At 38.4% G+C, this 16052-nt stretch overlaps 1 protein-coding gene and 1 non-coding gene across 2 annotated transcripts in view; both read right to left on the reverse strand.

Moving 5' to 3' along the window:
• Positions 1-1134: 1134 nt before the first annotated feature.
• LOC139695530 (regulator of G-protein signaling 7) overlaps positions 1135-16052 on the reverse strand; it is a 68400-nt gene continuing 53482 nt past the window's right edge. The window contains exons 16-19 of the mRNA XM_071594379.1: positions 14419-14583; positions 1666-1831; positions 1493-1622; positions 1135-1217 (exon numbers count right to left, since the gene is read on the reverse strand). Coding sequence (XP_071450480.1) covers positions 1135-1217; positions 1493-1622; positions 1666-1831; positions 14419-14583 — 544 coding nt within the window. The remainder of the gene's footprint in view (positions 1218-1492; positions 1623-1665; positions 1832-14418; positions 14584-16052) is intronic.
• On the reverse strand, positions 11080-11155 carry TRNAA-GGC (transfer RNA alanine (anticodon GGC)). Its single transcript has one exon. It is a non-coding gene; the product is annotated as a tRNA-Ala (tRNA).

Raw genomic sequence — 16052 nt, forward strand, 5'->3', positions numbered from 1 at the left:
TGTGTGTGTGTATATATATATATATATACACCCCAAATACAATCACTCAGCATCATCATACATGCAATATTCATGTGTATCATTCCCCCACATTAAACAAATCTAAACTTATTCAATTCCTAAGGGCACTGATGTATATTATTAATTAAACAGATAGCTATAATGTGATTAAGCTTCATTTATTAACAAATTGAGTAGTTTCAGGCATGATGTGGTGGAATTCAAACATAATAAAGAAAAATAGTAAAAATTTTCCACTACATTATCTAGGGGAAAATTGTTACAATATTTTTTTAATTAATTTATAAACCACTAAACAAAATTTTATTTATAGTAACTTGAACCTCACCATATAATCACAGCTATTATGAATTAGTATAACAAATATTAAAATGCAAATATTTTCACAAAAACCTTTCTTTAAATCTTGACCCCAACGTCATCATATTTTGATCTCAAAGGCAGGTCCTAAAGCCACACATAAACTCTCATAAAAATTAAATATTTAAAGATAATTGAACATGAAATTTCTTAAAGCATCATGAATTTTATTTCATTCCTGAAATACACACAACCATTTCTTTAACACATACTCCTGCTCACAACACAACCATACATACATTTTCATACATTAAGTTTAGGTTTCATTAAATAAATCCATTTCCCACTAAAAAAGGAGACATAAGGAGTGGAAGTGTTATAGAAAATATGGAAAACATTTGAATATGAGATTTATTTACACAGGAACTCATTAAGTGAAAGATGGGCAACGTGCTAGGTGCATTCTCAATAGAATATGTAAGTGCTGATAGGTATTCAAAATGACTTGCCAAGAGATTTAAAAAGAGTATTCAGTTATTTACATCATTAACAAAACAAATTGGTAATGCACATGAGTATTTCTAAGGGAGTAGAGTAGCAAAATCTTTCCCTTAAATTTCATACTTCTAACTAACTTTTACTCACAGCTGCTTAGGAATTGACTGACAAACATTAACATTAACAATATTCTCACTCCGATAGTCAGACAAAAGCAGCATCGCTTTTCCATAAAAATACTTGGGAGGACACAAAAGATTATCCAGGGCATTACAGATTACAGCTCCTAATCTCCAGAAATTATTATGGCACACATCAGGAAGGAATCATTGCAGCCTTTACAGAATTTGCTACCATGATTGTTGGCTCCAGCTTCATGTCATCACTAGCACTGACTCCTACAGGACAGACAGGGCATAATAAATAATTATGGAAAGCATTCAAGGAATAACTATTCAATAAGTCCATAATTCGATCTGCTAAGAGAAAAACTATGGATGCATGCAGCTATGCAATTCTGAGCGAGAGAGAGCAAGCATATCTCGTGCAAACTGCTCATGCTGGGTGTGCTCATATCATGCATATCACTTGAGGAGATTCTGAATCCCTGGGGGGGGGGGGGGTTGGGGTTGGGATTGGACTACCTCTCGCTTCCGCCTTGTCCTCTCCTCACCCCTTGCCTTCCTCTTCTCCCTCCTCTCTGCCGCAGTGCAGCCCCGCTCAGCACCCCCTTCCTCCCCCTCCACAACACCACCAACATCCCCTCCCTCACTTGCTGCCTCCTCCCCTTTCCCAATCCTCTCCTGTGAAAAATACAAAATATGACGACACCATTATCCAGAGTGCCCAGAACAATTGCCCTTCTGGTGCTGCATGGTACAGTTGCATCATGGGAGAGCAGAGGGGGCCACCCTCCCCAATGTGAGTGGAGTAAAGAGTAGCCAAATGCACACCTGATCTTGCACCAACCCCACCCCCTTGCTTCTTTTGACTCAAGTGGCTGAGAGGGGGCCTGGGTCAGAGCCAAGAACTGAGGCACTCACTGTTAGTAGTTTTTTTAGAGGAGGGGACTGATAGCTAAGGTCATTTGCATCACTAGGGATTGACAGGAGTGGTTTAAGGAAGGAGAGAAACCTGGCATCAGCATTAGCCTACTTTTAACGAAAAGCGCCAAGGGGTCCGCTGGTTAACGTCCCATCCAATGGATGGCGTACTCACTCAAAGTGCTCTCCACAAAGTACCTCAAGTAGGGATCTGGATACCACTGAAATATATTTGTCGTCCCCAGGATTTGAACCCAGGCCCTCTTGGTGGGAAGCTTGTACATTAGCCACAGCACCATCCTGATCCTCTTGCCACACACTGAAGGGAGCATTGGGGGAGGAGGGTGCTGAGGGGAAGGGGGATTGGAGGAAGAAGAGACCAGACACCAGCTATCAGTCATCAACCACCCCCTATATTAATAATGGTGCTTCTTCTGACAAATCAAATAGCCACAAATATGCTCGAGGTCACTCCAGGAAAATAGTGCAACTGGCATACTGTATTAGCAGAAAGCGAAAGTAAGATGGGTCCAATTCGTACATTGCTATTACGATAGAACAAAACATGGAAAATGTTGTCATTGAAGACCTAAGTTGTACATGTAATTAGTTCTAAAATGTGATTGATATATTTTACAGTTAATATAGACACTTAAAGAAATTTTGAGAATCAGAAATAAACTGTAGAAGTTTTATCCTCATTTTTGAGTATCCGAGATTTTTCAGTAATTTTACTGTAAAATCAACAGAATCTTAAAATTCCAGGTATATGCAGGTAGGGATATTCCCATGTATTAATAAAATAAATCTTCTGCAGATGTAACCAAAGTTTCTTTAAATGGATTTATTATTGGAAGTCGTAATAGTTGCATTTACCAAACTAGGATTCCAGCAATTTGCCCTCTGACAAAGCTAAAAATTATCTTCAGAAAATAATATTGTCTAACATACAGAGAGGACTGCCTTCTTCATCAAATAATTATCATGTTATAGTGCCACTTGTGTTTTTTTGAATGAAAGCACAACTATCCAACATTATTTCAGAAAATATAATTTTGTAGTAGTCAAAGGAAAAATTGCAACTTCAAATAAATATTTGGCATTTATACATGCATTTCGGTCAACAGTTGAAGTTATTCTGTTAATAATTATCTTCCAAATAACTCTATCATTGGAGCAATTTCCTTTATACATTAAGCAGTATGACAAATTAGTAAGGTACATGTTTCAGGATACAGGAAGTTAATTGCAAATGAGTGGACAAAATCTGCCAAAGTTATGACGAATGAGCAGTTAAGGGATGATTAAGTTTTTGAGTGTGAAAATGCACACAAACACTCATAAAACACATACATGTATATCAACCTATGTGATTTTTTGGGTACCAGATCTTCCTGGGAAATCATATCCGGCACAGGGAAAGGCACTGGCCACCCTACCCTGATACCTCCGTCATTTCATAAGCCGTCAGGTTTATTACTGGGTGATCTCTACCATCACCAACCAAACTGACCCTAAGGCTGATTAACGACATCTTTCTACTATGGCAACATAGCATAGATTCCCTCAATTCCTTCATCTCCCGACTCAATGATTCCTCATCTCTGTCTTTCACCTCGACCATTTCATCCTCTCAGATTACCTTCCTCGATGTTAATATTTCCCTCAGTAATTAATAGTTAATATTCCTGACCTCTGTTCACACTAAACCTACTAATAAGCAGCTATACCTTCATTACAGCAGCTGTCACCCCTCCCATACCAAGCGCTCCCTCCCTTACTCCCTCTCTATCCGCGGTCACCACATTTGCAACCATCCCGAATCCCTTAACAAATACCTTAACAACCTTCACCACTACCTCCTCCAACAATGATACCCTGATTCTCTCCTCCATAAAAAAATACTCAAACATTCCTACACCCCCAAGCCTGCCTCAACCACATACTCCCAGCCTCTCTCAATCTGTACTACCTACTTCCCAGGCATTCAGTCCCTCAAAATTCATCCTCAAAGACCTATTCCCCATCCTCAAAAATCACAACACTTCCTCCAACCTTCTTCCCAGATGACCCTCTGTCACCTTCAAACGTCCCACCAACCTAGCAGATATCCTCAAATCCACCAGGCCGCTCTCAAAATCCCCTCACACCCCCAAGAGCCATACCCACTCCATGACATCGAGCAAGATGTAAAACCTGCCCTATTTTCACCACTCCACCCCACTCCATCCCACCATTTAACCCTCTCCCGCCCTTACCCTATTCCTCTTGCACTTCCAAGAATGTTGTTTATCTTCTAACCTGTAAACTCTGCCCGTCCTTTTACATAGGCCAATGTTCCACACCACTGAACATTAGGATTAATAACCACCGCGCCTCGTGTAATCCCTCCTCCCCGTCCGCGGGTCTCCCCATCCCTAAACATGCTTCCCATCATAATACCCCTTTCAACCAGTGTTACAATGTTTCTGTCCAAGCATCCCTTCCAACATCCGATAACCCAAGTACAGAGTCCCCCATCTTCGGGACTCGCCCACTGAATCACTTCTTTCCTCGCTCTTGATTTGTAATCTCTCCACTCTACGTCTAAAATCCGATTTAAAACTCATGCATAACACCCTTAACTCCATTAACGACTGTCCTGAACTAATTTCCCTTATCAACTTCAGAGTTCCCCCCCGAGTTACCCGCGATCACTCTTTATTCCACCAACCCGTTCCCAGATTGTCCCTCACCAAACGTTCCCTTTTCTTCCGTCTCCCCGCTTTACTGAATTCCCTTCCCGAAAGCATTGACCCCCTCTCACTCCCAGCCAACACATTTATAAACCTTTCTCTGACACATTTCTCTCGAAAGAACTAGCACAATCTCGCCTTTCACTCCCACATCCCGGTTTTGTTCCTTTCTTTCACTGTTTTTGTTATTTCTATGAAAATTTATCTCTAATAACTGCTAACTATAGTCTTGTTGATGTTTGTATGTTTGTGTCCTTATATGTTGCTGTTATACGTGTCACTATAAATTGGCAATCCTGGTGTATGTGCACAATTTTTACTAAATAAAAAAATAAATAACCCTATAGAATTAAAAACTCTTGAAATGGCATTCATTTACATCTATATGGCCTATCACCATCCGGGCCTCAATGTCGTTCACTGATTGGAGTGGCCTAAAATTGTTACTTTGTGGAAGCGATGCATATCGGGGGGTGAACACTATGTTTTTTCACATGAGTTTTGGTGTACGTGGCCTTTGATTCGACTTGCAAAGTCTTGATCAATACTTTGTAAGTTGAAACCTGGGTCTCGTATGTTGCAATAGTTGCGGTGAGCAGGTTGTTTTCTTTTCCGATTTTGTGTCAGTTCCACCTCCTCCCTCTGAACGCATATATATGTATATATGTATACATACAGGGTTCGTCCGGAAAATAAGTGTACTGATTTTTTTCCGCCGCTCCAGGCACGCCCAGCACCGCTCTGACGGGCTGCGATTGGAGGGGGGTATGTGGGCAAGCGACGCTGAAAAAGGCAGTCGGCTCTGAGCTGTGGTGTAGTGAGGAGCTCTGTTAACGCGAACCTCCACGCTCGACCCACGTCACGGAACGCGATGCTGAAGTTTTTGGAGCAGCGTTATTCCATCAAATTTGCGGTAAAGCTTGGGAAATCGTCTACCGAAACTGTCGGTATGATTAACCAGGCTTACGGGGAGTCAGCCATGTCCAGAAACATGATCTTTCGGTGGCACAAGATGTTCGTGGAGGGCAGAGAAGAGGTCGACGACGAACCACGGCCTGGACGCCCATCAACGACACTCACCGACGAAAATGTGCGAAAAGTTCGTGATGTACTGAACTCTGATCGTCGTCTTAGTGTTCGGATGATAGCAGAGCAGTGTAATGTGCCAAAAACAATAGTGCACGAGATTAAAAACTGCATATATATAAGGCTGCATCACGACAATGCGCCGTCTCACACCGCGCTTGTCGTGTCGGACGTCTTGGCCAAGCATGGCGTGGCACCACTGCTGCACCCGCCCTACAGCCCGGACTTGGCACCACCGGACTTCTTTCTGTTCCCGAAGATAAAGAGGAGTTTGAAATGAACGCGATACGGGACTTTGGACGCCATCAAGGAGGCCGTGACGACGTGTCTTCGAGAGGTTCCCGATGATGCCTTCGCGGGAGCGTTCCAGGAATGGGAACGCCGCTGGAACAAGTGTATTGACTCACAAGGGTCCTATTTTGAGGAATATTAGCTTAAGATATGTAAAAGTGCAATACATTTTTTTTCCTGAGCTCAGTACACTTATTTTCCGGACGAACCCTGTGTGTGTGTGTGTGTGTATATATATATATATATATATATATATATATATATATATATATATATATATATATATATATATATATATATATATATATATATATATATATATTAATGTGTCTATTCTTTTCTATTTGTGTTATATTGTGTCAGGCCATTATATATATATATATATATATATATATATATATATATATATATATACTCATATATACAGAAACATATATAAGGAAAAGGGATAGGAACACGTATAAAGGACGAACACAATAGAGGTGGGGAAGGCGGAATCGAACGGATCACAAGAGTAAAAAAATCTCCTCAACCGGGACTCGAACACCGGATCTTTCCACTTGCCGGGCGGATGCTCTTAACCACTTGAGCTATCGAGGATAAGTAATTTACCCTGAGATCCGTGGGTCTTATATGTCGCCAAGCGCCCCGATTCTTTAGCCAAGAGATGGCGTCAGGGGGCTGTTTCACCCACCAAAGGAGAAATGGACAATACACAAGAGGAAAGGAAGGTGGTTAGAATTCATACAACATCATACAGGAAAAGAACAGTGCGTTTCGTGGCACGCATAGCCAGAAGAAAGAGATGAGCCACATTGGCCAAATACACATTCAAACACGAAATCCCGCCAAACGGCGAATAAATACTCATACATACAGAAACATATATAAGGAAAAGGGATAGGAACACGTATAAAGGACGAACACAATAGAGGTGGGGAAGGCGGAATCGAACGGATCACAAGAGTAAAAATATCTCCTCAACCGGGACTCGAACACCGGATCTTTCCACTTGCCGGGCGGATGCTCTTAACCACTTGAGCTATCGAGGATAAGTAATTTACCCTGAGATCCGTGGGTCTTATATGTCGCCAAGCGCCCAGATTCTTTAGCCAAGAGATGGCGTCAGGGGGCTGTTTCACCCACCAAAGGAGAAATGGACAATACACAAGAGGAAAGGAGAGTGGTTAGAATTCATACAACATCATACAGGAAAAGAACAGTGCGTTTCGTGGCACGCATAGCCAGAAGAAAGAGATGAGCCACATTGGCCAAATACACATTCAAACACGAAATCCCGCCAAACGGCGAATAAATACTCATATATACAGAAACATATATAAGGAAAAGGGATAGGAACACGTATAAAGGACGAACACAATAGAGGTGGGGAAGGCGGAATCGATCGGCGGATCTGAAGGTAAATTACTTATCCTCGATAGCTCAAGTGGTTAAGAGCATCCGCCCGGCAAGTGGAAAGATCCGGCGTTCGAGTCCCGGTTGAGGAGATATTTTTACTCTTGTGATCCGTTCGATTCCGCCTTCCCCAACTCTATTGTGTTCGTCCTTTATACGTGTTCCTATCCCTTTTCCTTATATATGTTTCTGTATCTATGAGTATTTATTCGCCGTTTGGCGGGATTTCGTGTTTGAATGTGTATATATATATATATATATATATATATATATATATATATATATATATATATATATATATATATATATATATATATATATATATATATATATTTCATTATATATTATATATCTTTCACTTCATTTTATTTAAAAAATTCGTTTCATCGAAACATACAAACTGGGAATTTTTTCCTTCTTCGCACGCGATATATATATATATATATATATATATATATATATATATATATATATATATATATATATATATATATATATATATATATATATATATATATTTCATTATATATTATATATCTTTCACTTCATTTTATTTAAAAAATTCGTTTCATCGAAACATACAAACTGGGAATTTTTTCCTTCTTCGCACGCGATATATATATATATATATATATATATATATATATATATATATATATATATATATATATTTCATTATATATTATATATCTTTCATTTCATTTTATTTAAAAAATTCGTTTCATCGAAACATACAAACTGGGAATTTTTTCCCTTCTTCGCTCGCGATATATATATATATATATATATATATATATATATATATATTTCATTATATATTATATATCTTTCATTTTATTTTATTTAAAAAATTCGTTTCATCGAAACATACAAACTGGGAATTTTTTCCCTTCTTCGCTCGCGAAGAAGGGAAAAATATATATATAAATATATATATATATATATATATATATATATATATATATATATATATATATATATATATATATATATATATATATATAATGGGCTGACACAATATAACACAAATAGAAAAGAATAGACACATTAAAAAGAACACTCACACGGTAAATTGTTCGAGCTTTCGGCCCTCTCAGAGGCCTTCTTCAAGAGAGACTGAAAATATGCTGTTGCAGTGGAGAGGGGAAAGAGCTATGGGCGTGGAGGGGAGGTGTGGAGGGAATGCTGGGAGGGAAATTAAATATGGCCTTAAATTAAAGGGGTTGCTGTGACAGGAAAGTCTCTTCCATCTCGAAAGGGCCATCTCGAAGAGACTTTCCTGTCACAGCAACCCCTTCAACCTCTTTTCTGGGTCCGCTACATTGACGATATTTTTATTCTCTGGACACATGGCTCTGATTCTCTCAACAATTTCTTATCCGCCTTAAATTCATCTTTCACTGTTAAACTCACCACTTCCATTTCAGATTCCACCATCACCTTTCTTGACACAGACATCTCACTTCACCAATTCAGTACACATCAAGGCCACTAACCATTAGCAATACCTACACCACAGAAGCTGTCATCCTCAACTTACGAAACGCTGCGACACTGAATTTGCAACACCACAGCCACTCTCAAGAAATACCTTGACAATCTACATCTTGCACTCCTCAAACGCGGTTACCCAGAAAAGCTACTACAAAATAAAATCCTCCGCTCCACCCGACCACACACACCACATAAAAACAAGCCCAATGTCAAAAGTGAGTGAGGCAGAAATGCAGGAGTACCGGTGATTATTCATTCTGATGGATAAGGGGGTAATGCATTCGCCTATGTAAAAGGAAGTGCAATGTTTGCAAGATAAAAGATAAATAATATTTTTTGAGAGGCAATTAGCGTGGGAACAATTTACCGTGTGAGTGTCCTTTTAAATGTTGCTATTCTATTCTATTTGTGTTATATTGTGTCAGCCCATTATTGTGCCGGTCATGTGAGTTTTTCCGTACAATCGTTATGTGTATGTGAAAATATATATATATATATATATATATATATATATATATATATATATATATATATATATATATATATATATATATATATATATATATATATATATATATATATATATATATATATATATATATATATATATATATATATATATATATATATATATATATATATATATATATATATATATATATATATATATATATATATATATATATATATATATATATATATATATATATATATATATATATATATATATATATATATATATATATATATATATATATATATATATATATATATATATATATATATATATATATATATATATATATATATATATATATATATATATATATATATATATATATATATATATATATATATATATATATATATATATATATATATATATATATATATATATATATATATATATATATATATATATATATATATATATATATATATATATATATATATATATATATATATATATATATATATATATATATATATATATATATATATATATATATATATATATATATATATATATATATATATATATATATATATATATATATATATATATATATATATATATATATATATATATATATATATATATATATATATATATATATATATATATATATATATATATATATATATATATATATATATATATATATATATACTCATATATACAGAAACAGATATAAGGAAAATGGATAGGAACACATATAAAGGACGAACACAATAGAGGTGGGGAAGGCGGAATCGAACGGATCACAAGAGTAAAAATATTTCCTCAACCGGGACTCGAACACCGGATCTTTCCACTTGCCGGGCGGATGCTCTTAACCACTTGAGCTATCGAGGATAGTCAATTTACCCTGAGATCCGTGGGTCTAATATGTCGCCAAGCGCCCCGATTCTTTCAGCCAAGAGATGGCGTCAGGGGGCTGTTTCACCCACCAAAGGAGAAATAGACAATACACAAGGAAAGGAAAGGACAGTGGGTTAGAATTCATACAACATCATACAGGAAAGGAACAGTGCGTTTCGTGGCACGCATAGCCAGAAGAAAGAGATGAGCCACATTGGCCAAATACACATTCAAACACGAAATCCCGCCAAACGGCGAATAAATACTCATATATACAGAAACAGATATAAGGAAAAGGGATAGGAACACATATAAAGGACGAACACAATAGAGGTGGGGAAGACGGAATCGAACGGATCACAAGAGTAAAAATATTTCCTCAACCGGGACTCGAACACCGGATCTTTCCACTTGCCGGGCGGATGCTCTTAACCACTTGAGCTATCGAGGATAGTCAATTTACCCTGAGATCCGTGGGTCTAATATGTCGCCAAGCGCCCCGATTCTTTCAGCCAAGAGATGGCGTCAGGGGGCTGTTTCACCCACCAAAGGAGAAATAGACAATACACAAGGAAAGGAAAGGACAGTGGGTTAGAATTCATACAACATCATACAGGAAAGGAACAGTGGGTTTCGTGGCACGCATAGCCAGAAGAAAGAGATGAGCCACATTGGCCAAATACACATTCAAACACGAAATCCCGCCAAACGGCGAATAAATACTCATATATACAGAAACAGATATAAGGAAAAGGGATAGGAACACATATAAAGGACGAACACAATAGAGGTGGGGAAGGCGGAATTGAACGGATCACAAGAGTAAAAATATTTCCTCAACCGGGACTCGAACACCGGATCTTTCCACTTGCCAGGCGGATGCTCTTAACCACTTGAGCTATCGAGGATAGTCAATTTACCCTGAGATCCGTGGGTCTAATATATAATAGGAAAAGGGATAGGAACACATATAAAGGATCCATCTCTTGGCTGAAAGAATCGGGGCGCTTGGCGACATATTAGACACACGGATCTCAGGGTAAATTGACTATCCTCGATAGCTCAAGTGGTTAAGAGCATCCGCCCGGCAAGTGGAAAGATCCGGTGTTCGAGTCCCGGTTGAGGAAATATTTTTACTCTTGTGATCCGTTCGATTCCGCCTTCCCCACCTCTATTGTGTTCGTCCTTTATATGTGTTCCTATCCCTTTTCCTTATATCTGTTTCTGTATATATGAGTATATATATATATATATATATATATATATATATATAAACCATACACATTAATCAACTTATATGTTACACATTAATCAACTTATATGTTACACATTAACCAAATTACATATTAATAATATATACAGAAAAAATTCAATAAAACTACAAAAATAAGTATTTTAATGGCTTGTCAGAAAGACATTTTCTTATTTAATCTAAAAAACATTTGGTTTTATTCTCTTGAGTCAAGCACCTTCTGATATACAACATTTTTTGTTTTGTCATCAGGTGCAAAAACAAATAAAGTGGATCGTTTACCAACACGTCAACATACCACATATAATTGACCATGAGAAAAACATGGGTTTTCTAGATTCAGACCACAAACACTCAACGATTGGCCTTGGGACTTGTTAATCGTCATTGTGAATGCAACACAAATTGGAAATTGAAATCGCTTAAACTCAAAAGGAATATCGGGGTCATGGGAATCCTCGGAATGAGAAATTCCTCATCTTTGAATTTTCCTTCGAGTATCGTCACGTGAATCAATTGATCATCAGTTTTTTTATCACCAAATGCGTTCCATTGTATAGTTTTGGTTGGTTTAGGTTTCGAAGCATCATGACCACCAAGCCAACCTTCAGCTGTAAATTGTACAGGGGTAAGCCAGGCACATCCAAGGAGTTTAACAATTCAAATAGTTGGTGATAGTTCAAATAGTAAGATAGTTGAAATAGTTCAAATAGTTAGATAGTTGGTGATTTTGTCTTCGTTTGTTACAAAGTCAATAGATTTGAATGAATGCAGAGTACCAACAATTTGATTCTGAATTAAGAAGCTTAAGTCATCCATATCTTTGTTCTTAGCCGCCAAAATTGCTCACTCACCCAATCATTTGTGAATTTTGTGGTTATCAATAATGTTCGGGTACACTCTGTTGATGAGCTTATCTTTCAATGAAACGGAATTGCAAAAATTCCGAGGAAATGAAACCAATCCGCTCCATTCGTTAACAGGAACACGGCCATTACTGATAGTCAACAATCACTTGGATAATTCTTCAGCAGATGGATCATTCAGCAATGCAACTCTCATGTTTGTTTTCAGCTGAAGTTTCTTCACATAGCGTCACAGATTTCATGATTTTTGATTTCATCAGCAGCAGTCGATCTTGAAATGACTGCCAGTGTTTGGTGGAAATCACTAAACAGTAAAATTATTGCACCACCAAAGCATCTCGAGTCATTGCGCAGATCTTTCAATGTCCAGTCAAGTGCTTCCAATGTGCATTTTTGCACCATCGTGCATTCGCCCGATATGATAATTTTAGATGCTAGTAAAATTTTGGCCATTGCAGACTGTTACGAAATGTTACATGTCACTTGTTGAGAATTTTGTAGGTTTAACTGCAAATTTAATGCTGAATGAGCATTACGGCATATTTTCATCAATGGAAATCCATCTGCTTTACACACAATTAATAAAACAAAGTTTATGCGATTTTCTAGGAAGCAAAAGGCTAAGCTAAAAATTAAAATAGGAAGGCAAAAACTAGAGCAGGTAGAACAGTTTACCTATCTCGGAAGTGTTTTTGGACCAACACGGTCAAAGTAGTAGGGACATAAGGAGAAGAATTGCACTAGGCAAGGAGGCTTTCACAAGGAGGAGGGAGTCGATGACCGAGACGTTGAGTAAGGATATTAAGAAAAGACTCGTAAAAACTTTGATATGGAGTGTAGCTGTGCATGGCACGGAAACGTGGTCATTGAAGCAGGAGGATAGAAATAGACTGGAGGCTTTTGAAATGTGGGTGTGGAGAAGGTGAAATGAAAAGAGGAGAAAACAAATGAGGAAGTACTTGGTATGGTGGGCAAAGAGAGGGATTTGTTGGGAGCAATCCTATGGAGGCAGGAAAAGTGGATGAAGGGGGTATTGACCAGCAGTGGGATGTTGAAGACTGTAATAGAGGGGAGAATGTTAGGTAAACGAAGAAGGGAAGGAACAGGATTGGGATGTTGGACGGGATGAAGGGAGGAAGAAAGTACTCAGAGATGAAGAGGGACCTGATGTAGAGTAGGATACTGGATTTTGTATTTTGTTAGGAATCACAAAATATTTATTTAGTAGCTGTGTCCATCCAAAAACCTACCTTAACCGGTAGATTACCTAATAATAATAATAATACACACACACACACACAAAACTTGTGTGCAAGTCTCGTGGATGTGAATAATATACACCAAAAGGCACAGAAATGTGCAATAAAAGAAATTCACACACATGCACGCACCCTCACACGTGCATGGGTGCATGAGGGTGCGTGTATGTGTGTATACAAACATATGAAACTGAAAATGAAATCCTGTATGGGATTCCACATGAGTTGGAAATTGTATGGGACAGGATTTAAAATATAATAAATTGCTGGAAAACATAACTTCTGATAGGTAAAATATAGGGTTTTAATGTGTTGAAATCAATTCCTCCTACTGATTAGTTGGCAATAGTAAAAATCAAACCAACTTTATGTGTTTACTCCTTACCTCCTTTCTGGGTGGCAGCTCCATAGCCTCCTTGTTGCCACCACTGCAGACCTCTAACCCCTGCCCCCCCTTTCCCTCCTCCACCCCCTCCCTCCCACCCCCCTCTTCCTCTGCCCTTATCTCTCCTCCATCAGCCCCTATCCCTCCTCCCTCCTGCCCCCCCTCACCCCCCTCCTGCCGTCCCTCTCCTCCCTCCTCACCTCTCTCACCCATCTCCTGCCCTCTCTCTCCCTCCTCCTTCCCTCTCCCACTCCTCTCCTGCTCCCCCTTTTCCTCCTCCCCTCTCCCACTCCTATCCTGCTCCCCCTTTTCCTTCTCCCCTCTCCCACCCCCTTTCTGTCCCCCCTCTTCTGCTGCTTCCCCTTTCCCCTTCTCTATTTGCCCCTCTCCCTCCTCCCCTACAACCCACTCCCCCTCCCTTCCGGGAGGTGGTGGGGGTGCCATCACCCCATCTCCCTCCTCGCCTTCCTCCATCGCCTCCCCTCCCGGCTCCTCAGGTGCCTGCAGCTCCTTGGGTGAGGGCGCCACATCCCATGGGCACACATCGCTGTCCTTCCCACCGACACCAGAGTCCCTGTGGTGGCACAGAGGAGAGAGGCGTGAGGCAAATATCCACAGTGGGAGTGTTGGAAGATTGGAAATGGTTATTGCACAGTGGTCATGCGCGCATATTGGTACAATTGATGGGCTTTTGCATGTCATAGCATAACGTTCCTGAAAGGTTGTATGGGATATATGAAGAAATAAAATGGTGTCCAAATTCAAGCAGAGAATATGTAAACATTTTTTCCAAAGAAGTTGAAATGGGAGTAAGTATAAGTCTATTACTCCTCACCTTTGGCCATTCAGGAGCACATTAATATAAAGTTTTTTAACTCCTATCTGCATTCACTCAATGAATTTTCTACTTCCTCCATTTTCATATCATCTTCTCAGTCTGAGGTGGGCCAGAATACCTTTCCACTGCCCTGTTTTTTTGTTCTGAAGTGTAATTCATGAATCCAAGCTTTAATTCATTACTATATAACAATTTTCTCTCTTAATATCCCATCAGATTATTATCATTTTACCTTTTTATGCAATGTTTACTTTCTGCTAGCATTTTCATATCATTGAACTCTGTATCATAAGCAACCACATCCTATGCATTTATGAAACTCTCTGACTACTTAAGGTTCAATGCCTGTAAACTATGAGATTTTCCAGGTACATTGTATACTCATACATGTATTAGCAAAAGGGTGATATCCCCATTAGCCTAAAACTTATTAACTTTGGCAGTACCACCACATGTGAGATGTAATCAAAGGCTCTAATGTACACACATTCACAATTTATTTAGGAATTTTTAGGGAATATTTTCAACAAAATATTACAACTCTGTTGTTTACTACTGACACAAAACAGTGATATTATCAAAATAAGTAATAAAGATGACATTTTTCCTGTTGCCAAGCGCATCAGCTTGCGACTTACAGGACAAACTCATACCATTACACCAACAACCCGACACACATGACACAGGTTGGTCCACTACTTCAATTGGAAGAAGCAAGCAAGCATTTTGGATAACAAAGTCACATGTCTTTTAATGTTCTTTCAGCAGGTTGTAACCGGAAAAATATCTAAGCAATGTTTTTAAAGGTATATTTTTAAAAAATTGGTCGTGACCAATTTTTCACTCATGGAAACTGAATTAGTTCAAGAAATAATACCGGATGTGTTGAATTGCGGGAAGTCAAGGAAGTGGAAGCAATATTTCTCAAATGGAATGACAGCATCGTCGACTCTCACCGTTTCAACATCGTAAAGCATCGCTTGAACCAGCAGGTCAAAGAGTGGCATCAACCTAACTAAAGATGGATCGAAATGTGTGGATGAAATATTATTGTACCTTCACCTTTATACAAGGGGGACTATTTATATTTTAAGCCTTGACAACATTAAGTGTGCTTCAGGTGTCATCTGACGTTTCAATCTGAAAGTTTGACTCTTTTAACGCTAACTTTCTTCAGAAAATTTTGTCATTTTATCATAACTTGT

This window comes from Hetaerina americana, unplaced genomic scaffold (genome assembly GCF_022747635.1).
Source record: "Hetaerina americana unplaced genomic scaffold, ioHetAmer1.1.p SCAF_1, whole genome shotgun sequence".
Lineage (NCBI taxonomy): Eukaryota > Metazoa > Arthropoda > Insecta > Odonata > Calopterygidae > Hetaerina > Hetaerina americana.